This window comes from Manis javanica, chromosome 2 (genome assembly GCF_040802235.1).
Source record: "Manis javanica isolate MJ-LG chromosome 2, MJ_LKY, whole genome shotgun sequence".
NCBI classification, from domain to species: Eukaryota; Metazoa; Chordata; class Mammalia; order Pholidota; family Manidae; genus Manis; species Manis javanica.
This window is the reverse complement of record NC_133157.1, coordinates 184,777,590-184,803,469: the sequence shown is the minus strand read 5'-3', so window position 1 is coordinate 184,803,469 and position 25,880 is coordinate 184,777,590. Positions and strand designations below refer to the sequence as shown.

Here is a 25,880-nt window from a genome sequence, read left to right as displayed (position 1 = left end):
CGTCCTCCCCGCGGGGTTCACCGCAGAGCCGAGACCGCCAGTGCCCGCGCTTCCCCGACTTCGGATGGACGCCAACCAGCCCGTATTTAACTACATGCGGAAGAGCTTGTGACGTGAAAATGGGCATTTCAAAATCATCCCCTTCATCAAGGTATATGCGTCGAGGTAGATCTTACAAAATGCGTACTTAAAAAAAAAAAAAGCAACACGTACTTTTTTCCCCGCTTCCACTTACAACTTAGGAACTAGTGAGGTTACCAAAACTTGGTTACAATAATTGCACCCAAGATTAGGGTACCCTTTCCTTAGGTTACAGGACTGGGCGAAAAAGATAATGTGAAAGAAAAATAAATTCCAAGTGATTTTTAAGTCATTATCAAGGAAGTACATGAAGTAAACACCTAGGTCTTAGAGTGAGCCTTACTTAAAAAGACAGTAAAATTTTTATTGCAATGCCTTATTCGAACTTAAAAATTCCTCTGATCTTGACTGAAAGATTTTTATATTAATTATAGCTTCAATAATTGAATCTATTATTTTTAAATATGAAAGTAATGTATAAATATTTCATTAATGGGTGGCTTGCCAAACAAAGCAATTCATCACTTCAAAGCACTGTCAAAAAGCATTTAAGTACAGACTTCCAAGCTTTCTCTTTTAACACATTTTAATCTGAGTTTTAATGTATATATTTTCCATTCTGTTTAATGAATAGTAAAGACAGAGGGAATTTCATACTATTAGAACTTAATATGGGTCAAGACCTTTACACACATTATAATTTTTGAATATTATTAAGCCTCATATCAAGTATTATCATCCCACTTTACAAACGAGGCAACAGAGACACAGGAAGAAGCTAAGGAATTTGCTCAAGTACAGAGAATTAGGAATCAGCCTAACTGGGATTCAAATGCAGTGAGCTGAAATGGATTGAATGCAAAGCCATACCTCTTTCCTTAAGATTGAAATGTCGCTGAACAACTTTGCCAGGCTCTACAAAGGTAAGCTGAGGCCCAAACATGAAAGACCGGTGAGTCCCTTTGGTATTGTGCTACCTGCGGGGCATTCCAGCGGAGTTGCTCAGGAGGTGGCTCCAAGTGCAGATCAAAGGAGTGCCCCTATCTAGAGACAGTGACGTGGGTGGCGGCCGGCATATAAAGGATCATTGAAATTTGGGTGTGATTAGGATCACTCAGATCTTCCAAAGGATACCTGAGAAATACTGAGGCAAAGCAGGGACATGGGATAAGCATTATGATTAATTTTTCCTGCTTATGATGAAAAATGCCAGGATATAAATAGTGTACCAAGAACAGGAGGGACTTCATTACAAGGCTAAGAGTCTACGTTAAAACCAGGGAGTCAGGAGGTAAGATTCCTAACATTTTATGGTGATTAGCCAAAAAACTACCTTGTCTTAAGGCAGGGCAAGCCTTCCTGAAGCATATGTCACCACTGCTTGAGGGTATCCACTATCTTGGAGAAAAACAGGATTGATACTCCTTGTGTTAAGTTTATCTTACAGAATATCTAAAGGACTGACTGTAGATGATGACATAATGTATCTCACTGGAAACAGACATCCTGAGAGATCACATGTCAGACTATGCTCCCTTGGACCTTTACCCTATTCTTAAAATCCTTAAAAGACATGAATCCTAAGCCTTTAAGTGCACCTCCTCTCAGGCTGCCTGCACTCCCCTTTCTTCAAGTGTGTACTTTGTCTTAAATAAAGTCTTATCGCTACTCAAATTACTGCATTTTGTCTCCATGCTCCTCAAAGCCTCTCAGGAGATTAATAAGAGGCCTCTTTTCCCAGTGTAAGCATCTTTGTCAGTTAGCTATTTCATTCAATATTCTAGACATAAGCACAATTCTCTACTCTCTCTGTCCTACTTCAGACAAGTAGGAAAGGACTACTAAGATCTCTGACTTGGGCTTGCAAGTTCCTGTCACCTGGGTCGACCAGACGGGACTGCAGCTCTACAATTGTGCTCTTTATAACCTGCCTGAATATCTTCTTTCTTTTATTTGGGGAAGTTCTCAGAACATAATCTTGAGTTCTCCAGTGCTCCATGGCTCCCCCAAACACTGGGGTTAGGGGCTTAGTTCCCACACCATGCAGACTCAAGCAGATACTGGATGCCAGGTGGCCCTGGCTTCAGGAGTTAGCAAGGGATTTGCCTTGTGCAGAGCTGGAATTCAATGAACTTTCCTTTCCTCTGTTCTTCCTTGCCCTCTACTGCCTGCATGGCTGCTGCCACTCACTATTACTCTTGCTTTAATGAATTCCTTTCTTGTTGGCATTGTTCAACATGATTGAGAATTCTTTCCTGATCAGAGTCAAGAACCCTCTCCCACCCAGGCTGAGGTTTCACCTAGTGCACAGGGAGAGACCTTCCCAGACGCAGCTGCCCAGCAATAATACTAACACTTAAAGGATCAGAGGAAGAATCTCCAGCAGAGTGGGAATACCTAGAAATGACAAAAACAAAAAAACAAAACTAGGAGAGTGTACTGCCTCAGAAACCAAGAAAAAAGAGTATTTCAGGGAGAAAGAAGTCAACAATAACAAATATCAAAGGAAGGAATGGCCAACAGTGTCAACTGCACAAGGACTAAAGAGAACCATTAGATCTAACAACCACAAAGACATTGGACACCTCAGGTCGGATAGTTTGCCTAGCTGGTAGACGCAAAAATCCTCCACAGATACTAGCAAAACCAAATCCAACAGCATATTAAAAGTATTATACACCATGACCAACTGAGATTTATCTCAGGAATGGAAGAGTAGTTCAACAGTAGAAAATCAATCTGTGCAACATAGCCCATTAATAGGACAAGGGGAAAACCACATGATCATAACTGACACTGAAAAGGCATTTGATAAAATCCAATACCTTTTCATGATGAAAATGTAGAAAACTAGGAACAGAGTTAAATTTCTCAACATGACAAAGTACATTTATCTCAGAGCTAGCATCATACTAAAAGCTTTCTCCTGAAGATGAGAAATAAGACAAAGATGTCATCTTCACTGCAGTTATTCAACATTGTACTGGAAGTTGCAGCCTGATAAACTAGACAAGAAAAATAAATAAAAGGCATCCATCGTGAAAAGGAAGAAGTAAAACTATCTCTATTCATAGATGACATGATTATATATAGGTACATTCCTTGGGATTATATAATCCCAAAGAATTCTGTATCTAAATATTTTTCCCCTAAGAATACACACACACACACACACACGCACATACCACTACTAGAGCTAATGAGCAAATACAGCAAAGTTTCAGGATACAAGATCCATATACAAAAACCAGTTGTTTCTACATGCTAGAAATTACCAATCTAAAAAGGAAATTACAAAAACAATTCCACTTATACCAGCATCAAAAGGAATAAAGTATTTAGGAATAAATTTAACCAAGGAGGTAAAAGTCTTGTACACTGAAAACTACATTGCTGAAAGAAATTAAATAAATTGGAAGGTACCTTTTGATCATGCACATGAAGACTTATATTAAGATATCAATACTATGCAAAGCAATCTAGAGATTCAACATAATCTCTATCAAAATTCTATAATCTTTTTTTGCAAAAAGGGGAAAGCTCATCCTCAAATTCAAATGGAGTTGCAAGGGGCTCAGAATAGCCAAAACAATCTTGAAAAAGAAAAACAAAATCAAAATACTCATACTTTCAGTTTTTAAACTTACTAAAAGCTACAGTAATCAAACAATATGCCACTGGCATATAGACATATAGACCAATGGAGTAGAATTGAGAGTCCAGAAATAAACCTATATGTCTACTGCCAACTAATTTTTGACAAGGGTGTTAAGCCATTCAAAGAGGAAAGAGTAGACTCTTTAACAATGGTGTTTGGACAACTGGATTTCCACATGCCAAAAAACTTTTTTTTAATGAAAAGGAAAGCTAAGTTGGACTCCTTTCTACCTCAATTAATCAACAAATCAATGACTTAAATATGAGAGTTAAAACTATAAAACTCATAAGAAAACATAGGGGTAAATCTACATGACCTTGGCTGTGACAACAGATTTTTAAGTATGATACAAAAGGCACAAGCAACAAGGGGAGCCAACATGGTGGCATGAGTAGGACAGTGGGAATCTCCTCCCAAAAACATATATATTTTTGAAAATACAACAAATACAACTAATCCTAAAAGAGAGACCAGAAGACACAGGACAACAGCCAGACTACATCCACATATGTGAGAGCCCAGCACCTAGTGAAAGGGGTAAGATACAACCCCCGGCCCGGCGGGACTCGAGCACGCCTCCCCCCAGCTCCTGGCGGGAGGGAGAGGGAGCCCAGGACTGCTAAACACCCAGCCCCGGCCACGTGCACCAGAGTGCAGAAACAGTGCATGCGTGGAGGGCTGGAAACTAGGGAAACAGGGCAGCAAGACCTCTGAGCAGGTTCCGAAGCTGATGCCCCTGTGACAAAGAAAAGCGAGTGCTTTTTGAAAGTCTTAAAGGGACAGGGACATAACAGCTGGATGGAAACACAGGTCACAGCCCAGTGGCTGGAAATTACAGGGAAAACCAGGCGCACTAACCCCCTGGGCAACAGCTCTGAGACCCCTCACGGAGGTAAAGAGCCAAACAGCCCCACCATCCATTACCCCTCCAGGTGCTGCGAAAGCAGAGAAGCAGTCTAAGGCTGGCCATGCCCTCAGAAAGGAAGATTCCTCCATATCGGCTGGGCAAGACACAAAGACCTAGTCTACACACAATTACCCAACACAACCCACTAGGGGTCGCAGTTGTCCCAGTAAAGAAAGGCCAGTAGCAAGTGAAAAGTTTGGCCCTCCCAGCTGACAGTCAATAGCACCTATCAACATGAAAAGGCAAAAAAATATGATCCAGGCAAGACTAACCCAGACAGCTTCGGCATCTGCTTTATCTTCCCCTGAGAAGGAACCTGGGGAGATAGATTTAATGAGTCTTCCTGAAAAAGAATTAAAAACAAAAGTCATAACCATGCTGATGGACTTGCAGAGAAATATGCAAGAACTAAGGAAGGAGAATACAGAAATAAAACAAGCTCTGGAAGGACTTCAAAACAGCATGGACGAGATGCAAGAGACCATTAATGAACTAGAAAACAGAGAACAGGAATGCAGAGAAGCTGATGCAGAGAGAGATAAAAGGATCTCCAGGAATGAAAGAATTCTAAGAGAGCTGAGTGACCAATCAAAATGGAACAATATCTGTATTATAGGGGTACCAGAAGAAGAAGAGAGAGAAAAGGGAATAGAAAGTGTCTTTGAAGAAATAATTGCTGAAAACTTCCCCAAACTAGGGGAAGAAATGGCCTCTCAGACCACAGAGGTACACAGAACTCCCATGACCAGGGATCCAAGACACATAATAATTAAAATGGCAAAGATCAAAGACAAGGATAAAGTATTAAAGGCAGCCAGAGAGAAAAAAAAGGTTACCTACAAAGGAAAACCCATCAGGCTATCATCAGACTTCTCGACAGAAACTCTACAGGCCAGAAGAGAATGGCATGATATACTTAAAGCAATGAAACAGAAGGGCCTCGAACCAAGACTACTGTATCCAGCACGAATATCATTTAAATATGAAGGAGGGATTAAACAACTCCCAGACAAGCAAAAGTTGAGGGAATTTGCCTCCCACAAACCACCTCTACAGGGCATCCTACAGGGACTGCTCTAGATGGGAGCGCTCCTAAAAAGAGCACAGAACAAAACACCCAACATATGAAGAAGGGAGGACGAGGAATAAGAAGGGAGAGAAATAAAGAATCATCAGACTGCATTTATAATAGCTCAACAAGTGAGTTAAGTTAGACAGTAAGATAGTAAAGAAGCTAAACCTGAACCTTTCGTAACCACTAACTTAAAGCCTGCAATGGCAATAAGTACATACCTTTCAATAATCACCCTAAATGTAAATGGACTGAATGCACCAATCAAAAGACACAGAGTAATAGAATGGATAAAAAAGCAAGACCCATCCATATGCTGCTTACAAGAGACTCACCTCAAACCCAAAGACATGCACAAACTTAAAGTCAAGAGATGGAAAAAGATATTTCATGCAAACAACAGAGAGAAGAAAGCAGGTGTTGCAATTCTGGTATCAGACAAAACAGACTTCAAAATAAAGAAAGTAACAAAAGACAAAGAAGGACATTACATAATGATAAAGGGCTCAGTCCAACAAGAGGATATAACCATTATAAATATATATGCACCCAATACAGGAGCACCAACATATCTGAAACAAATACTAACAGAACTAAAGGAGGAAATAGAATGCAATGCATTCATTCTAGGAGACTTCAACACACCACTCACTCCAAAGGACAGATCCACCAGACAGAAAATAAGTAAGGACACAGAGGCACTGAACAACACACTAGAACAGATGGATCTAATAGACATCTACAGAACTCTACATCCAAAAGCAACAGGATACACATTCTTCTCAAGTGCACATGGAACATTCTCCAGAATAGACCACATACTAGGCCACAAAAAGAGCCTCAGTAAATTCCAAAAGATTGAAATCCTACCAACCAACTTTTCAGACCACAAAGGCATAAAACTAGAAAGAAACTGTACAAAGAAAGCAAAAAGGCTTACAAACACATGGAGGCTTAACAACATGCTCCTAAATAATTAATGGATCAATGACCAAATCAAAATGGAGATCCAGCAATATATGGAAACAAACGGCAACAACAACACAAAGCCCCAACTTCTGTGGCACGCAGCAAAAGCAGTCTTACGAGGAAAGTATATAGCAGTCCAGGCATATTTAAAAAAGGAAGAACAATCCCAAATGAATGGTCTAATGTCACAATTATCGAAATTGGAAAAAGAAGGACAAATGAGGCCTAAGGTCAGCAGAAGGAGGGACATAATAAAGATCAGAGAAGAAATAAATAAAATTGAGAAGAATAAAACAATAGAAAAAATCAATGAAACCAAAAGCTGGTTCTTTGAGAAAATAAACAAAATAGATAAGCCTCTAGCCAGACTTATTAAGAATAAAAGAGAGTCAACACAAATTAACAGTATCAGAAACGAGAAAGGAAAAATCATGACAGACTCCACAGAAATACAAAGAATTACTAGAGAGTACTATGAAAACCTATATGCTAACAAGCTGGGAAACCTAGGAGAAATGGACAACTTCCTGGAAAAATACAACCTTCCAAGACTGACCCAGAAAGAAACAGAAAATCTAAACAGACCAATTACCAGCAATGAAATTGAAGTGGTAATCAAAAAACTACCAAAGAACAAAACCCCCAGGCCAGATGGATTCACCTCAGAATTTTATCAGACATACAGGGAAGACATAATACCCATTCTCCTTAAAGTTTTGCAAAAAATAGAAGAGGAGGGGATACTCACAAACTCATTCTATGAAGCTAACATCACCCTGATACCAAAACCAGGCAAAGACCCCACCAAAAAAGAAAACTACAGACCAATATCCCTGATGAACGTAGATGCAAAAATACTCAATAAAATATTAGCAAACTGAATTCAAAAATACATCAAAAGGATTGTACACCATGACCAAGTGGGATTCATCCCAGGGATGCAAGGATGGTACAGCATTCGAAAATCCATCAACATCATCCACCACATCAAAAAAAGAAAGACAAAAACCACATGACCATCTCCATAGATGCTGAAAAAGCATTCAACAAAATTCAACATCCATTCATGATAAAAACTCTCAGCAAATGGGTATAGAGGGCAAGTACCTCAATATAATAAAGGCCATATATGATAAACCCACAGCCAACATTATACTGAACAGCGAGAAGCTGAAAGCATTTCCTCTGAGACCGGGAACAAGACAGGGATGCCCACTCTCCCCACTGTTATTCAACATAGTACTGCAGGTCCTAGCCATGGCAATCAGACAAAACAAAGAAATACAAGGAATCCAGATTGGTAAGGAAGAAGTTAAACTGTCACTATTTGCAGATGACATGATACTGCATATAAAAAACCCTAAATACTCCACCCCAAAACTACTAGAACTGATATCGGAATACAGCAACGTTGCAGGAAACAAAATAAACACACAGAAAGAGAAATCAGGAAAACAACTCCATTCACAATTGCATCAAAAAAATAAAATACCTAGGAATAAACCTAACCAAAGAAGTGAAAGACTTATACTCTGAAACTACAAGTCACTCTTAAGAGAAATTAAAGGGGACACTAACAGATGGAAATTCATCCCATGCTCGTGGCTAGCAAGAATTAGTATCGTCAAAATGGCCATCCTGCCCAAAGCAATATACAGATTTGATGCAATGCCTATGAAACTACCAGCAACATTCTTCAATGAACTGGAACAAATAATTCAAAAATTCATATGGAAACACCAAAGACCCCGAATAGCCAAAGCAATCCTGAGAAAGAAGAATATAGTAGGGGGGATCTCACTCCCCAACTTCAAGCTCTACTATAAAGCCATAGTAATCAAGACAATTTGGTACTGGCACAAGAACAGAGCCACAGAACAGAGCCACAGACCAATGGAACAGACTAGAGAATCCAGACATTAACCCAGACATATATGGTCAATTAATATTTGATAAAGGAGCCATGGACATGCAATGGCGAAATGACAGTCTCTTCAACAGATGGTGCTGGCAAAACTGGACAGCTACATGTAGGAGAATGAAACTGGACCATTGTCTAACCCCATATACAAAAGTAAACTCAAAATGGATCAAAGACCTGAATGTAAGTCATGAAATCATTAAACTCTTGGAAAAAAACATAGGCAAAAACCTCTTAGACATAAACACGAGTGACCTCTTCTTGAACATATCTCCCCGGGCAAGGAAAACAACAGCAAAAATGAACAAGTGTGACTATATTAAGCTGAAAAGCTTCTGTACAGCAAAGGACACCATCAATAGAACAAAATGGAGTCCTACAGTATGGGAGAATATATTTGTAATGAGAATATATTTGTAAATGACAGATCTGATAAAGGCTTCACATCCAGAATATATAAAGAGCTCACATGCCTCAACAAACAAAAAACAAATAACCCAATTAAAAAATGGGCAGAGGAACGGAATAGACAGTTCTCTAAAAAAGAAATACAAATGGCCAACAGACACATGAAAAGATGCTCCACATCACTAATTATCAGAGAAATGCAAATTAAGACTACAATGAGGTATCACCTCACACCAGTAAGGATGGCTGCCATCCAAAAGACAAACAACAACAAATGTTGGCGAGGCTGTGGAGAAAGGGGAACCCTCCTACACTGCTGGTGGGAATGTAAATTAGTTCAACCATTGTGGAAAGCAGTATGGAGGTACATCAAAATGCTCAAAACAGACTTACCATTTGACCCACGAATTCCACTCCTAGGAATTTACCCTAAGAATGCAGCAATCAAGTTTGAGAAAGACAGATGCACCCCTATGTTTATCGCAGCACTATTTACAATAGCCAAGAATTGGAAGCAACCTAAATGTCCATCGATAGATGAATGGATAAAGAAGATGTGGTACATATACACAATGGAATACTACTCAGCCATAAGAAAAGGGCAAATCCTACCATTTGCAGCAACATGGATGGAGCTGGAGGGTATGATGCTCAGTGAAATAAGCCAAGCGGAGAAAGACAGATACCAAATGGTTTCACTCATCTGTGGAGTATAAAAACAAAGGAAAAACTGAAGGAACAAAACAGCAGCAGAATCACAGAACTCAAGAATGGACTAACAGGCACCAAAGGGAAAGGGCCTGGGGAGGATGGGTGGGTAGGGAGGGATAAGTGGGGGGAAGAAGAAGGGGGATACTAAGATTAGCATGCATGGGCGGGTGGGAGAAAGGGGAGGGCTGTACAACACAGAGAAGACAAGTAGTGATTCTACAACATTTTGTTATGCTGATTGACAGTGACTGTAAAGGGGTTTATAGGGGGGACCTGGTATAGGGGAGAGCCTAGTGAACATAGTATTTGTCATGTAAGTGTAGATTAATGATAACAAAAAAAAAAAAAGCAGTTCCTGTGTGGTGACCTCCAATGAGTTCTACACAATGGTATAAAGGGCATATAAAAGTGTAGGTAAAAGGTTTGTGTTTATACAGAGGATCAAAGCCTAATTTGGCTACCCAGAAAATGAACTAAGATACGATATGAAGAAGAACTTCCAACATCAGCACTCTCTGGAAGACTCATACCAGAAGATGATCATCAAAAAACCCTAACAAAGATCCACGCGCTGCTACAGCTGTAGATGCACTCATCCCATTGGTTCCTGGACTTGCCATGGGAATGAAGAAGGAGATATCTAAGCTGGCCTGTGCATACAATAAAACAACAAATTTGACTGGATCTATACTGTTGGAACTCAACCAAGAATTAGGAGAAGTGCAAGTTGTAGCGCTCCAAAATCTTACAACTACAGACTATCTACTGTTAAAAAAACATATGGGATGTGAACAGTCCCCAGGAATGGGTTGTTTTATTTTGTCTGATTTCTCTCAGACTGTTCAAGTTCAGGTGGACAATATCCACCATATCATAGATAAGTTTTCACAAATGCCTAAGGTGCCTAACTGGTTTTCTTGGTTTCACTGGAGATGGCTGGTAATTATAGGTCTGCATTGGTTATGTAACTGTACTCCTATTATGTTAATGTGTGTGTGCAATTTAATTAGTAGTTTAAAGCCTATACATGCTGAAGCTACTCTACAAGAAGATATGTCAAAGAAATGATCAATCTTCCCATGTTTTCTTCCGCCTGCTACTTCTATAGCTTTTCTTCTTCCTTCCTAATTACAACCCTTAAATAGAATTCGTGCCTCATATCAAATTTACTGAGTATCATAATTCCTCCAAGTGGTAAAGATACCTCAAGACAAATGCTGGGCATAGAAGCCACAGGGCATAAATCCGCAAAGAAGTAAAAAGCTAACCTTTTCAAACAATAAGGCTTCTCTCTCCCTTACCAACTTTAGATTTCCCTGTATGGCCCCGGAAGATGACTGGTTAGCCGGAGACAGGTAAGATTCCTCAAGGGAGGAACGAACTAAGACAGGCACAGTCGCAGGGGGGCCATCAGGTGAGAAACTGGGTATCAACAGAGGTGAGGCTTAGAACCTCACCCCCCCCTCTTCTGAGAGAAATCTTCTGCATCCGTGGATGTTTTATTGCCCTTGCCTAGCTTGGATTAACACATAGTCTACAGGCACACACCTGATCATCTACATTTGCTCTCTTACAACACTAAACTATGTTTTCTACCTTTATCTTGCATCCACCTACCACTTCAGCATTTTATTAAAAATAATAATAAAGAGAGAAATGTGGTATCCACATATAAATCAAGTATAAAAATCAAACGAATATTAATATTTGAACTGATTGTTTATAGTTCATAATGCATGAGCAAAACTGAAAGTTTCTGTGATGACTGCCCTTGCACTGTTCACCATGTAACTTATTCACTATGTAAGAATTTGTTCTCCATGTAAGAACTTGTTCGTTATGCTTCAGAAGATTGGAGACTGACGAAAATTAGGCTTGGGGTGGATAAATGATTGTGCATTGAGCATTGACCCCCCTATACAGAATTTTATTTTTATTGTTGTTAACAACCATTTGATCAATAAATATGAGAGATGCCCTCTCAAAAAAAAAAAAAGTACAGACTTCCAATTGTAAAATAAATAAGTAACCAGGATGTAATGTATAGCATAAGGAATATAGTCAAAATATTGTTAACAACTTTGTATGTTGATAGCTGGTAGCTAGAATTATCATGTATATAAATGTTAAATCACTGTTTATTTACCTCAGTTGTACACCTCACCTGAAACTAATGTAATACTGTGTGTCAACTACCCTTCAATAAAAAATAATTATCTACAAAAAAAAAGGCATGAGCAACAAAAGAAAAACAGATAAACTTCACTTCATCAAAATTAAAAACTTTTGTGCATCAAAGGGTATTTATCAAGAAAGTAAAGACAACCCAGAGAATGGAAGAAATTATGTGCAAATCATATATCTGATAGAATATATAAAGAACACTTACAATGCAACAGTTAAATGACAGCCTAATTTTTAAATGGGAAAGGACTTGAATAAACATTTCAAAAAAGATATACAAATAGCTAATAAACACATGAAAAGATGGTCGACATAGTAAGTCATTAGGGAAATACAATCAAAACCATAAGAAATTACTGCTCCACAACCAGTAGGATGGCTATAATAAAAAAGGCAAGCTATAACAAGTGTTTGCAAGAATTTGAGAAATTAGAATCTTCATATATTGCTGGTGGAAATATAAAGTGATATAGCCACTTTGGAAAACAGTTTGGCAGTTCCTCAAGAAGTTAAACATATGAGTTACCATATAGTCCAGCATTCCACTTCTAGGTATATACCCAAGAAAATTAAAAACATGTTCATACACACACATAAGAAAATTTATACATGAATTTCATGGCAGCATTATTCATAATAACCACAAAGTGGAAACAACCCAAATGTCCATCAACTGGTGAATGGATAAAGAAAACATGGAATTATCCATGCAATGGAATATTATTTATTCATAAAAAAGGAATAAAGTCTAATACATGCTGCAACATGTATGAACCTTGAAAACATTATGGTAAATGAAAGCCCAACACAAAAGGCCACATATTGTATGATTCCACTTATATGAGACATCAGAATTGGTAAATCAATAGAGACAGAAAGTAGATTAGTGGTTGCCAGGGGAAGGAGAGACTGGAGTGATTGCTAATGGTTATGGGATTTCTTTTTGTGATGATAAAAATATTCTGAAATTAAGCAGTGATAATGGTTGCACAATCTTGTGAATATACTAAAATTCACTGAATTTGAAAAGGATGAATTTTATGACATACGAATTAGAGCTCAATTTTTAAAAAAGATTGTTTATTTCATGTTAACCTTGACCACAAAGCATACTTTCTCCTCTCCCCATACCTACCCCCATCCTCTGCATCTTAGCCAGTTTGATGGGAGAAAAAAAGAATCTATATTTAATTTTCATTTTTTATTAGCAATACAATTTTTATTTATCATTTAATTTCATTGGTGATTTATTTGTTTTCATGTTCTGTTCCTTTTAGTACTGGGCTCTTTAACTTGTTCTGTTTTGTAAAAGTTTTTCATATTATAAGGTTGTCAACCCCTTGCCATTTTTTCCTAGTTTGTCATTTGCCTTTTAATTTTTACATGGTATCTCACTTATGGTTTTTCATTTTTATGTAATCAAATCATTTACCTTTATCTTCATGATTTTTGTTTATTGTTTTAACTCTTTGTAATCTCCACTTTTCTACCCTCTGATCCTGCCAATTCTAGGACAAGAGAAATATCTTATTTTATTCTTTTGTTTGTAAGTGACTTTTAATTTTCTTATATTTCATTTTTAAGTGGGGAATAAGCAACAGCACTACAAGAGAGACTACATGCTTACTTTCTTCTCACAGACTCTGTACGGAGATAGAATAAATACTAGTCTCTGACAGCTACAGGTTGATGGCCACTTCTAAATACTCTCTCCTAGGGAAGGAAAACACAAATAGGGAGTTTCTATGAAAGCCTATGAAGTTAAATTTCCATACCTCATCAGCTTGGCAGATAGGCAGGTATTTCTTCATAGTAGTCTACAGAAGGACAGGTAAAGAAAACCTATCCATTGTCTTATCCAAGTACTTGATACACGTCAGGTGCTCAATTATTGTCAGCTGTTAAATTAAAACACTGGTTATGTTATACCTCAGTCTGGATGAACTGGACTTGGCCAACCTAAGAGGAGCTCATTAAGGAGCATCATTATCAGTCAAAGTTACAAAATACTAATTGCTGCATTTTTCCAAGGTCTTAAGGACTCCTTGGATCATATCCCATAATGACTAAGAATTCTTTCTTGGAATGTGGGAGCATGGGGAACCATATGTAAAGATTCCAATGCGATAACCTCCCTCAGGGCATTAACATTATTTTCCTAAAAGTGACTTGGATTTCTCCTAACTTGTCCAAGGCTCCAGAACTTCTTTTTACATGTCATCTAACAATGGAACTTGGTAGAGGTGAGCACAAAGTAGTTCTACTGATTTTATTTCATCTTAGAAGGTGTACTCTAAGCTTCCAGACATTTATTTCAGCTAATCTTGATTTGCTTTCCTGATAAAAGGGGACTAACTGGTCTTAAATTTTACATTTCTCCTATCATTTTTTTCCTCTGAATCTTATTTTTATATATTCCCTAATCAAAAAGTAATTATTGTGGGGCATGAATGACAGGATCAGAAATAGTTCTCTTAAAGTACTGGCTGGCTTGAAGATCTGAGTGCAAATATTACACTACAACAATCCTGATTCAGATTTGTAATCACAAAAGTCGTACTATTGATTTTTTAATGATTAGCCCTTTCCTGTTTATTGCCTTTATTTCTGAAGGCTATTTTTGCTGAATATAGAATTTTGGGTTGACAGTTCTTTCTTTCATCAATTTAAACACTTGTCCTGCTGCCTGTTGTCATTTTTCCCCCAGATTGGTCAATAAATCCAATGCAGTTCTGGTCAAATTTCCAGTATGACTTTTTTTACATATAGAAAAACTGATTTAACTATTTCATATTTGCTATCCAATTACTATACTCTGTATATTATAATGAAATATTGAGGAAAATCCCCTGTGGTTTTGCAGTGAGTAGAAATCTAAGTTTTAGTAATATAACAAAGAGACTCATGGTAGAATAGTCATCAAATGTATGTCATTTTTTTTTAGTGATTTAATGTAATGAAACATACCTGAATATTAAGCAAAATGGGAGGAATGTGGACCATGAAAAATAAAATTAGAAGAAAATTTAAACTATGTGGAAAGGCAATGGAAGTAGAATAGTCAATTTTGAAAAAGAAGAATAAAGTTGAAGGAATCACACTACCTGAATTTAAGACTTACTATAAAGCTACATTAATTAATACAGTGTGTATTGGTGAAAGGATAGACACACGGGCCAATGGAAAAGAACTGAGGCCAGAATTAGATTCTATTGGCCACGTAAATATGGCCAATTGACTTTTCTCAAAGGTGCAAAGGCAATTCAAAGGGGTATAGAAAATTTTCAACAAATGGTCTTGGAACAATTGGACATCCATATACCAAAGAAATGAGATAATCTAATCCTTATACTTCATTCCAAAATTAACTCAGAATGGATATATATCTAAATGTAAAATATAAAACTATAAAATTCCTCAAAGAAAACATAGGAGAAAATCTTCATGACTTTGGGCTAGGCAAAGTATTCTTAGAATACCAAAAACAAGGTCCATTAAACATTTTTGAGAAATTGGACTCCAACAAAATGAAAAACCTTTATTCTGTGAAAGACACTATTAAAAGAATAAAAAAAGCTATAGACAGGGAAAAAAATATTTGCAAAGTCATATCTAACCAAGGTCTTAACTCTATCTGAACTGTTCATATTTTACCTTGAGCTGTATATTTTACAGTAAAAAAAAAGTTAAAAAAATTTTTTTAAGTTGAGTATTTCTCTCTCAAAATTACTTACAAGTTGATTTTTACCTTGAATAATTTCCAAAATTGATATTTTCCCCTTCATTGTTCCAGGGCTCTTAAGAAGGGGTGAAAGTCTTTTTCTCCCTTGTCAAGGGAGTATGCAGATCTTCCCCATTAAGCTGATGTAACTGTTGTTTTATATTATGAATATGAATCTTTATTTAATCGAGATTCTTTTTTTAATTATATAAAAAGTAAAATTAGACTTATTTATTTTGCATATTAAAAAATTCTTTTGGGGAGGAACACACAGCAATTTTCCGACAATGCATTCATTTTAGACCTATAGCTCCTCTGTAGCCAATACCATTGTTTGCAACCAAGTAGATACATACAAAATCATCTAAGAGAGAGATTTAAGGTTAACTTGTAAATGGCTGGCTTCACACAGATACAGATATTTGCATTTAAAGGTGATAATCAGGAAACAAACTGAACACTAGAGAAAGGTGCCAGGTTAAGAAGAAAAGTGGTTGTGGAAGACTGTATTTAAGAAAATGATGAGCCACACTAAGAAAAAGATTATGAAGAAATTTGCTTGTGGATTTAGAAGATTAAGTTAGAAAATTTCAGTAGACTAAGAATTTTGATACTTACCTACAAAATTTGAGCCAGTGCATCCTATAAAAAAGTAGTGTTTTGCTTAACCAGAAAAAGAGAAGTTGGTTTACTCTTACCTCCACTGCCCTTTTCTTTTCCCCAATTGTCCTTTCCATCTTCATCTTCCAAGTTTTCTACTTCCTGAATAACCATCCTTCTTGCTTTGGTTTGAGTCTTGGATGCAGGTTCAGAATTTTTCAGATCTCTTTCAACCTCTGCCAAGGTTTTCTGCAACATAATCACTATGTTAAGGAAAATGTTTTCCTTTAATAAAAAAATAACCATTCTTTCAGGTAAGAATATGAAGATATTAAAAAGTTAATAAAGATATCTATGATATGGCTTTTTATGGTGATCTGTTTTCTTTCTTTTTCAGCTTCATTGCTCATAGTCATCCATGTCCACTGGAAAAACTTAAAGCATAACAACTATAAAAAAAATCTGGAATCCTGCCACTCAGGTAATACTACTGACATTCTGATGATCATCTTCCAGTTATGTGCTTATATACATATATATACACATAGATGCACAGTTTTATATAAATCATGCTACATATGCATTTTTAAAGTAATGTTAGAAGTTAATATTTTATGCCAACTAGAATGAAAAAAATATATCAAGCTATTTTCCTTCCCTCCCTTACTGAGGTATAATTGACAAACTGTACATTCTTTAAATGCAGAAGTTGATAGGCTTTCACAAAATAAATATATACCCCTCATTCCCCAAAGTTTCTTCTTGTCTCTTTGTTTTATCTCCCTTTTGCCTCTCTGTACAACCACTGTTCCTTCTACCATGTTAGGTTAGTTTGCATTTTATAGGATTTTATATGTAACAGAATAATGCTGTATGTACTCTTTGCCTGGCTTCTTTCACTCGGCATAATTATTTTGAAATTCATCCACGTTGTTGTGTGTATCTATCAGTTAATTCCTTTTTATTGCTGAAAGTATTCTATTTATAGATGTAACACAAGTTTTCTTTACCCATTCACCTGTTGAAGGACATTTTAGGCTGTGTTTAGTTTTTTGGATTACAAATAAACCCATTATGAATAGTCATGGATAAATCTTTGTATGGACATACACTAGCAACTATCTTGCTTAAATAAGTAGGAGTGGAATGGCTGGATCATGTGGTAGGTTTATGATTTCATGTTCAACTTTTTAAGAAATCACCAACCTATTTTCCAAAAGGGTGGTATCATTTTATATTCCTAAGAGTTTCAGTTCTTCCACATCCCCACCACTACTTGGTATGAACAAACTTTTTCATTTTACCTATTCTAACAGGTTTGCAACTCTTGTGGTTTTAACTTACATTTCCCTAGTGATGAATGACCTTGACCATCTTTTCATGTGCTTATTTTCCATTTGCATATCTCTTTTGGTGAGGAGTCTGACCAAATATTTTGCTTATTTTTTTAATTGCCTGTTTGTTTTCTTTTTATTGAATTTTGGGAGGTTTTTTATATAGATCTTCCTTGACTTACTATGGGGTTAGTCCTGATAAGCCCATTATGAATTAAAAATAACCTAAGCTGAAAAAGCATTTAATACACTGAACCTACTGAACATCATAGCTTAGCTTAGCCTAACTTCAATAATGTTCAGAACACTTACATTAGCTTACAGCTGGGCAAAATCATCTAACAAAAAGCCTATCTTATAATAAAATGTTGAATATCTTATGCAATTTATTGACTACTGTACTGAAAGTAAAACAATAGTCATATGGGCACAGAATGGTTGCAGATGTACTGGTTGTTTACCCACCTGACCATGTGGCCGATCAGGAGCTGCACCTCACTACCACTGTGCAGCATAAAGTACTGCATTTTGCTATCCTGGGAAAAGGTCCACATTCAAAACTTGAAATGTGGTTTCTACTGAATGTGTATCACTTTTGCACCATTGTAAAGTGAAAACCTCATAAGTCAAACCATCCTAAGTTGAGGTCTGTCTATGTAGTTCTGATGCAAGTTCTTTGTTGAATATACAATTTGCAAATATTTCCTCCTGGTCTGTGGCTTGTCTTCTTATTCTTCTGATGGTGTCTTCCAGTGAGCAAAAGTATTTAATTTTGATGATATCCAACTTGTCTCCTTTCTCTTTTATGGATGGTGCCCCTGTGTCATATCTAAGGAGTACTTGTCTAATCCAAGGTCATAAAGATATTCTCCTAAATTTTATTTTAGAATGTTTATATTTCAGGTTTTACATTAAGGTATATGATCCATTTTGTGTTAACCTTTGCATATGGTTAAGATAAAAATGCATTGGCTAAGGCCTAAAAGTTAATATGTAAACCTAAAATTGTATTGGGTAGTGAAATTAAAGGTTTCCCTTATTTAAAATTTTTTCTTTTGGGATATTGTTACATCAACTTTTCAATAAATATACCATTATAAAAAGGAAATACTATGGGGAAAAGCTGCATTCCTAATCCACTGAAACAGTGACTTGACAGATGCAGCAGACAGACTGGGGATATTAGTGGCTCCTCAGAATGAGATAGGTAACCCCCAGCAGGTGTATGTGGAAATAGTACAACTTGCACACCATTGTACTGTTAGAAGAGAGATCTCCATGAGTTTCTCACATTTTTGAATATATTGTGAGCAGAGACATTAAACAACCTTTGTTCTAGACTCTTTTTAAGGAATCTGTACTGAGAACAGCCTTAGGAAATAGAGATAGGATTTCCCTTCAGAGGGGAGAGCCAGTTTGTTTGCTCTCCAGTAAAATTGCTTTCCTCCAGAGCACAAATGTGAGCAGGATTGCTTGTATCCCATTATCAGAGACGAGGTTTCCTATATTTGGAATTCCTCAGCCATGATACAAACCCACTGAGTGTGCCACATCTGTCTGGGCCACTCTGTGCCACCCCCATGGGACTTGGAGCCCAGGAGAATTCACATGAATTTGAAGCTCACTGGCTTGCTATACTATGAGTATCATAGTCCTTTGTGTCTGACCCTGAAGTCTTATACCTTCTGCTAGGTCACCTTGTTGATTTTCAAGAAGGATAAAGTCTTACACTCTTTAGAGTTCTCAACACTTACCTGTACTCTTTAGGCCTTAAAACAGGTCCCCCAAATGTATATCTGAGTCAGTCTCATCAGTTGGGCAGCACATGCTATTAATGATTCTAAGCTTACCATGTACTCTTATATCTAAATAATAAATAAATAAATATTCATCCATGAAGAGTAGGTTTATAGTTTTGGACAATTTAAGAGCCTGATTTCTTCCACTTCAAATAGATGTTAACACTTCAGGGTGTCTGAGATATACCTACATTTTAAAGGTGTGACCTAATTCTCAACATCATTTATCCAGCAAGATTGGTATCATTTTAACATCAAAACAGCAATACCAAACTATGGAATTAAGCGAGGAGTCACTTTCTGTACTTACTTTGGCCAACTCATTATCAGGTTCAACATCCAGCACTTTACTCAAATCTTCTATAGCTTCCTGGAGCTTGTTTTGATGTTTATAGGTAGTGGCACGGCGCAGAAGAGCTGAAAATTACCAAAATAAAAGTTATATATTTTAACATATGGCATCATGGTTGTAACACATTTTTCAAGTGGAAGAATATAAGTAGCAGAGAATAGTTTAGGATGTAAATGTGCAAAGCTTAACTATATCCACTTTTATATTGCTGAGGTAAACAGAAGAAGCTGCACCAGGAACTGGGTGCCTTCCAGCCACCTGGTCGTCAAACAGTCCCAGGCCCTCAGCCCCTCCAAGAGCTGGGAGACTCCATACCTCAACCCTTCAGAGGCACCACACTGTATTGCAATATCGGGAAGCTCTGCACTGGGTAATAACATGTTCTTCCTTATAATTACCACTAGTATTATTCTGCCACTTTATGAAAACTTGGAAAATCCTTTATTCAAATTTAATGTATTACTGACCAGCATCTGGCACAGAATATGAATGATCAGGATGTTACTGAAGTTATTGATACAGGGAACTAAGAAAATCCTGATGATTAAATCATCTAGGTTCAGAAATAAAGCACTTTGGTGATTTGCATCCAATTTTTCATAGGTTTCAACATATAATTTGATAATTATTTGCTAATGATAATGAGTGCCTTTATATTCCCATCATTATACATTATATAATGAGAGAACTTTATGTAGTACGTCATTATTTTGAAAAGAATCAGACTTCATATTTCTGAAAAGTGAGAAATTTATACCTGATATTTTAATATACTATTTCTAAAACATAAATTTGACCAATTTTGTTTTAGTCTTAGAATGAGCCATGAAAATCTAAAGAATAAATTATTTTGTCATAAGTTTAATCAAAATTGTATCACTACACTTAAGTATAAGTTTAGCTACTACTATTATTACTCAGATTTCAGAAGGCAATGTCCATAAAGAAGTATGATATAACAATCATCATTTTTTAAACTTACTTTTTTGGAAATAGTTTTAGATTTACAAAAAATTTGCAAAAATAATAGAGTTCTCATAAACCTTCACCCAGCTCTTCCTCATACTAACAAATTACGTAACTATGGTATATTTCCCAAAAACTAAGAAATAACATTGGTACAATACTATTAACTACCTACAGGCTTTATTTGGATTTCACCAATTTTTCTACTAATATTTTTTTTCTGTTACAGGATGGAATTCTTAGAACAATTAGAACAATTACATTTAGAAAAATTATCCTTTGAGTAAAAAATGAAGTTTTAAAGGAAGCTACTTATTTACTTGAGCAAACACAGACTTCTTAATGTTTTATGGCCATACTCAATACTAGATTTATCTCTGTCAAATTTGTTTTTTAAGTACTGAAATTCTGGTGCTTAAGAAATTACTCACACAAGGAAGAAAGAAAACATGAGTCCATTCTAGTGGCAGAAGAATAGCATAGTGGTTGAATGTAGGTTCTGGAGTCTGTTGTCCAGTCCTGGCTCTGCCATTTGCTAACTGTGTGATCTTGGGTGAGCTGCTTAACCTTTCTATGCTTCAGTTTCCTCTTCTGTAAAATGAGTATGCTAATAATAATATCTGCACCTCTACTGAGCTGTTGTGAAAATTAACAGAGTTAATACATGTAAAGCCCTTGGCAGAGGACCTGGCACAGTGGTGATGTGACCCTATTAAGAGATTTGCAAAACTTTTTCCAATCTCCTAGGATTGGAACCCACTGATACTCTGTGCCAGAGACAAAATACAGGCATAGGAGGGACTTTACTGGTGAAGGGGAGCAGTATGACATCAGGGCTGATTCATCAGGATTCCCCTCTCAGCACATCCATGTTTGTAGGCACAAAAGGGTACACTCCATATGAAGAAATAAAAGGAAGTGCTCATATTTATCTGAATTCACTAATATTTAAAGAAATACTAGAATGAGTCTATTATAATTTATGTCCCTCCCTCTTGGAAAGACTCCTTCTTGAAACAGAAAAGGAGAGTGGAGTCTGACTTGCATCACTGAGACAGGAAATCAGGACAGGAAATCAGGACAGAGTACAGATTTTGGTAGAAAGATGTAGTTGGTTTTGAACATGTTTAATTTAAAATGTCTGTGGACATCCATAGGTGGAAATGCTGACAAAGCCACTGGTAGAAAGTTCTAGAGCTCTCTGGTGTGGGGTTATTCTATTATGTTAATAAATATCAGAAATTTTAATCAAATATTTTTTGGGTAAAAAGACACCGTTCAATATGTCAGTAACAAAAAGATTAATATTGTATGATTCTACTTGTATGAAGTACCTAGAAGGTAAAATCTTAGAGACAAAGTAGAATGGTGGTTACTGAAAGCCGGTGGTGGGAGGGAAAATAGAGAGTTGTTGTTTAACGGGTATAATTTCAGTTTGAAAGATGAAAAATGTTCCGGAGATGGATGGAAGTGATGTCTGTGCAACAATATGAATGTACAGAATACCACTGAACTATACACACCTAAAAATGATTAAGATGGTAAGTTTTATGTTATATGTATTTTATCATGATAAAAAAATTTTAAAGAAAAAAAAACTCCACAGTTCAAATGCATGGTTGAAATACTTCTTTTAAAAACTTACATACCGATGATTTAATTATCTATGATTATTAGCTACTTCAGTGTAAATCAGGGACTTAAATTTAAATTTAACTTGATGCTAAAAATAATTTTATGAAGGTAATGATTCACACTTAGAAATCTGAGCTTATTTGAAATAGTTTTAGTGTAAATATAATGAGTGTCTACAAATGGTCTTTAACAGATTCCACTGTAAATTTAAAAGCATTCTATGAATATTTTTACCTTTTACATTTCCAGGTTCTAACTCTAAGACCTTTTCACAATCCTGAAAAGCACTGTTCCAGTTCTGTAGTTTGATTTCTGCTTGAGCACGGTTGTTGTAGGCCACTATAGTAGGAAGCACTGATATGCTCCTATAAAAAAGACATTTATTGGCAACAGCAGACCCGAGGGAAACATAAGAGAGAAACTCAGCTGAAGTTGTAAGTAAAACAATTATAGCCCGTTATGGACAGAATTGCATCTACCAAAATTCATATATTGAAACCCCAACCCCCTACATTCTGAAGTGCCTCAGAATGTAACTATATTTGGAGATAGTCTAAAAAGATGATTAGGTTAAAATGAGGTCCTGAGGGAGGGCCCTCCATTATGACTGGCTTCTGTATAAGAAGAGGAGATTAGAACACTGACACATATAGAAGACCACTTGAGGACACAATGATGGCCATCTGGAAGCCAACGAGAAAGGCCTCAGGAGAAAGTGACCCAGATGACACCTTGATCTCAGACTTCCAGCCTCCACAACTATGAAAAATAAATTTCTGCTATTTAAGCTGCTCAATCTGTGGTACTTTGTTATGGCAGCCCTAGCAAACTAATATATACTGTATTATCAAAAGTAACAAAATAGAGTTCCATAGGCATACTAAATCAACATTTAAATATTTAAATATCCATTTGAGACGTTTAATGTTGCCTCTGGTTTTATATGTGGCATAGTATTTTAAACACCATAGATTTGCTAAAAACAAAACAAAACAGTTTAGTTAATGTCAAATATCAAACACAATTTTTTAACTGCTTGGGGATAATTTCCTAGGTCCAAAAAAATGGAGCAATCAAACACAACTATATCCTTTATTAAGCTGTTATTGTGTCAACAGACACAAATTAGTTTATAATCTAAAAGTAGTTTGGCTCTAAGGAAATGATCATAATTTAATCAAATAAATTTAACTGAAGGAAACAGAGGAGAGTATCAGTAATTGAGGAATAGACTTTAAGAGTGCAAATTCTGCTACATAAAGGTATGAATATAAAAAAATTAATGGAAAGAACTTAAAACCTACTGGGCTGTTATTTTAAGAAGTTGATTTGGAATGCTATGAAATAATGTATTCTTACATATAGGAAACATAATGGTATTGGTGCACTGAATTTTCTAAATCCAAAAGAATAGAAGACAAAAATGGGAGCCACAAAAAGTGTCAATTTGCTAAGATTACTAAGAATGAATACAGTCTAAAAGTCTAACAATAAGCAGCTAAAATCACAACTAAAAAAACTAGAAAAAAGAAGAAATGAATCCCAAAGTTAGTAGAAGGAGGGACATAATAAAGATCAGAGTAGAAATTAATAAAATAGAGAAGAATAGAACAACAGAAAGAAATCAATGAAACCAGGAGCTGGTTCTTTGAGAAAATAAACAAAATACATAAATACACAGCCAGACTAATCAAGAAAAAAAGAGAGTGTACACACATAAACAGAACCAGAAATGAAAAAGGAATAATCACAATGGATACCACAGAAATACAAATAATTATCATAGAAAACTATGAAAAATTATATGCCAATAAATTGGACAACCTAGAATAAATGGATAACTTCCTAGAAAAATATAACATTCCAAGATTGACACAGAAAGAAACAGAAAATCTGAACAGACCAATTACCAGCAATGAAATCGAATTAGTAATCAAAAAACTCCCAAAAAACAAGATCGCTGGTCCAGATGGCTTCACAGCCAAATTCTACCAAACATTTAAAGAAGAGCTAATACCTATCCTTCTTAAAATATTCCAAAAAGTAAAAGGAAAGAATACTTCCAAACTCATCCTATGAGGCCAGCATCACTCTTAATACCAAAACCAGACAAAGACACCACAAAAACAGAAAATTACAGACCAATATCCCTGGTTAACATGTAAAAATCCTCAACAAAATTTAGCAAACTGAATCAAAAAAATACATCTGAAAGTTCATCCATCATGACCAAGCAGGATTTATTTCAGGGATGCAAAGATGGTACTATAGTTGTGAATCAATCAATATCATACACCACATTAACAAAATGAAGGATAAAAACTAAATGATCATCTCAATAGATGCTGAAAAAGCATCTGACAAAATTCAACGATTCATAATAAAAACTCTCAACAAAATGGGTATAGAAAGCATGTACCATAACATAATAAAGCCATATATGACAAACCCACAGCCAACATTATACTAAATAGTGAAAACCTGAAAGGTCAGGAACAATACAAGGATCCCCACTCTCACCACTTTTATTCAACATAGTACTGGAGGTCCTAGCTACAACAATCAGACAACACAAAGAGATAAAAGGCATCCAGATTGGTAAGGAAGAAGTTAAATCATTGCTATTTGCAAATGACATGATATTATACATAGAAAATTCTAAAGAATCCATTAAAAAAACTCTTAGAACTAGTAACTGAATTCAGCAAAGTTGCAGGATACAAATTAATACACAGAAATCTGTTGTATTCCTATATACTAACAACAAACTAGCAGAAAGAAAAATCAGGAAAACAACTCCATTTACAATTATATCCAAAAGAATAAAATACCTAGGAATAAACCTAGCCAAGGAGGTGAAAGACCTTTATTCTGACAAAGACAAGACACTCATGAGAGAAATTAAAGAAGCCATCAAAAAAAGGAAATCTATCCCATGCTCATGAATAGGAAGAATTAATATCATCAAAATGGCTCAAAGCAATTTACAGATTCAATGCAATCTCTATCAAAATACCAATGGCATTCTTCAATGAACTAGAACAAATAGTTCTAAAATTCATATGGAACCACAAAGACCCCAAATAGCCAAAGCAATCCTGAAAAAGAACAAAGCTGGGGGGATTATGCTCCATGACTTAAAACTCTACTACAAAGCTACACTAATCAAAACAATTTGGTACTGGCACAAGAACAGACCCATAAATCAATGGAACAGAATAGAGAGCCTAGATACATATATAGTCAATTAATATATGATAAAGGGGCCATGAATATACACTGGGGAAAAGACAGCCTCTTCAATAGCAGGTGTTGGCAAAACTGGACAGCTATATGTAAGAGAATGAGACTGGATTACTGCCTAACTCAATACACAAAAGTAAACTGAAAATGGATCAAAGACCTAAATGTAAGACATGAAACCATAAAACTCTTATTAGAAAACATAAGCAAAATATCTCTTGAACATAAGTGTCAGCAATTTTCTCCTGGACACATCTCCTCAGGCAGGGGAAACAAAATAAAAAATGAACGTGGGACTACATCAAACTGAAAAGCTTCT

General features: G+C 36.1%; 1 protein-coding gene and 1 long non-coding RNA gene across 3 annotated transcripts in view; one reads left to right on the top strand and one right to left on the bottom strand.

Annotated features, from left to right (window-relative positions):
- Positions 1–25,880, bottom strand: part of SPAG1 (sperm associated antigen 1) — a 65,513-nt gene that overhangs the window by 23,568 nt on the left and 16,065 nt on the right. For both annotated transcript variants that reach the window (XR_012128336.1, XM_073229892.1), the window contains exons 8-10: positions 22,553–22,683; positions 19,676–19,782; positions 16,331–16,481 (exon numbers count right to left, since the gene is read on the bottom strand). Coding sequence is in view for 1 of the 2 variants with exons in the window: in XM_073229892.1 (XP_073085993.1) it covers positions 16,331–16,481; positions 19,676–19,782; positions 22,553–22,683 (389 nt within the window). In the remaining variant the exon portion in view is untranslated. The remainder of the gene's footprint in view (positions 1–16,330; positions 16,482–19,675; positions 19,783–22,552; positions 22,684–25,880) is intronic.
- Positions 19,798–22,698, top strand: LOC140847968 (uncharacterized). The gene is made up of 3 exons (XR_012128337.1): positions 19,798–20,087; positions 22,118–22,224; positions 22,568–22,698. It is a non-coding gene; the product is annotated as an uncharacterized lncRNA (long non-coding RNA).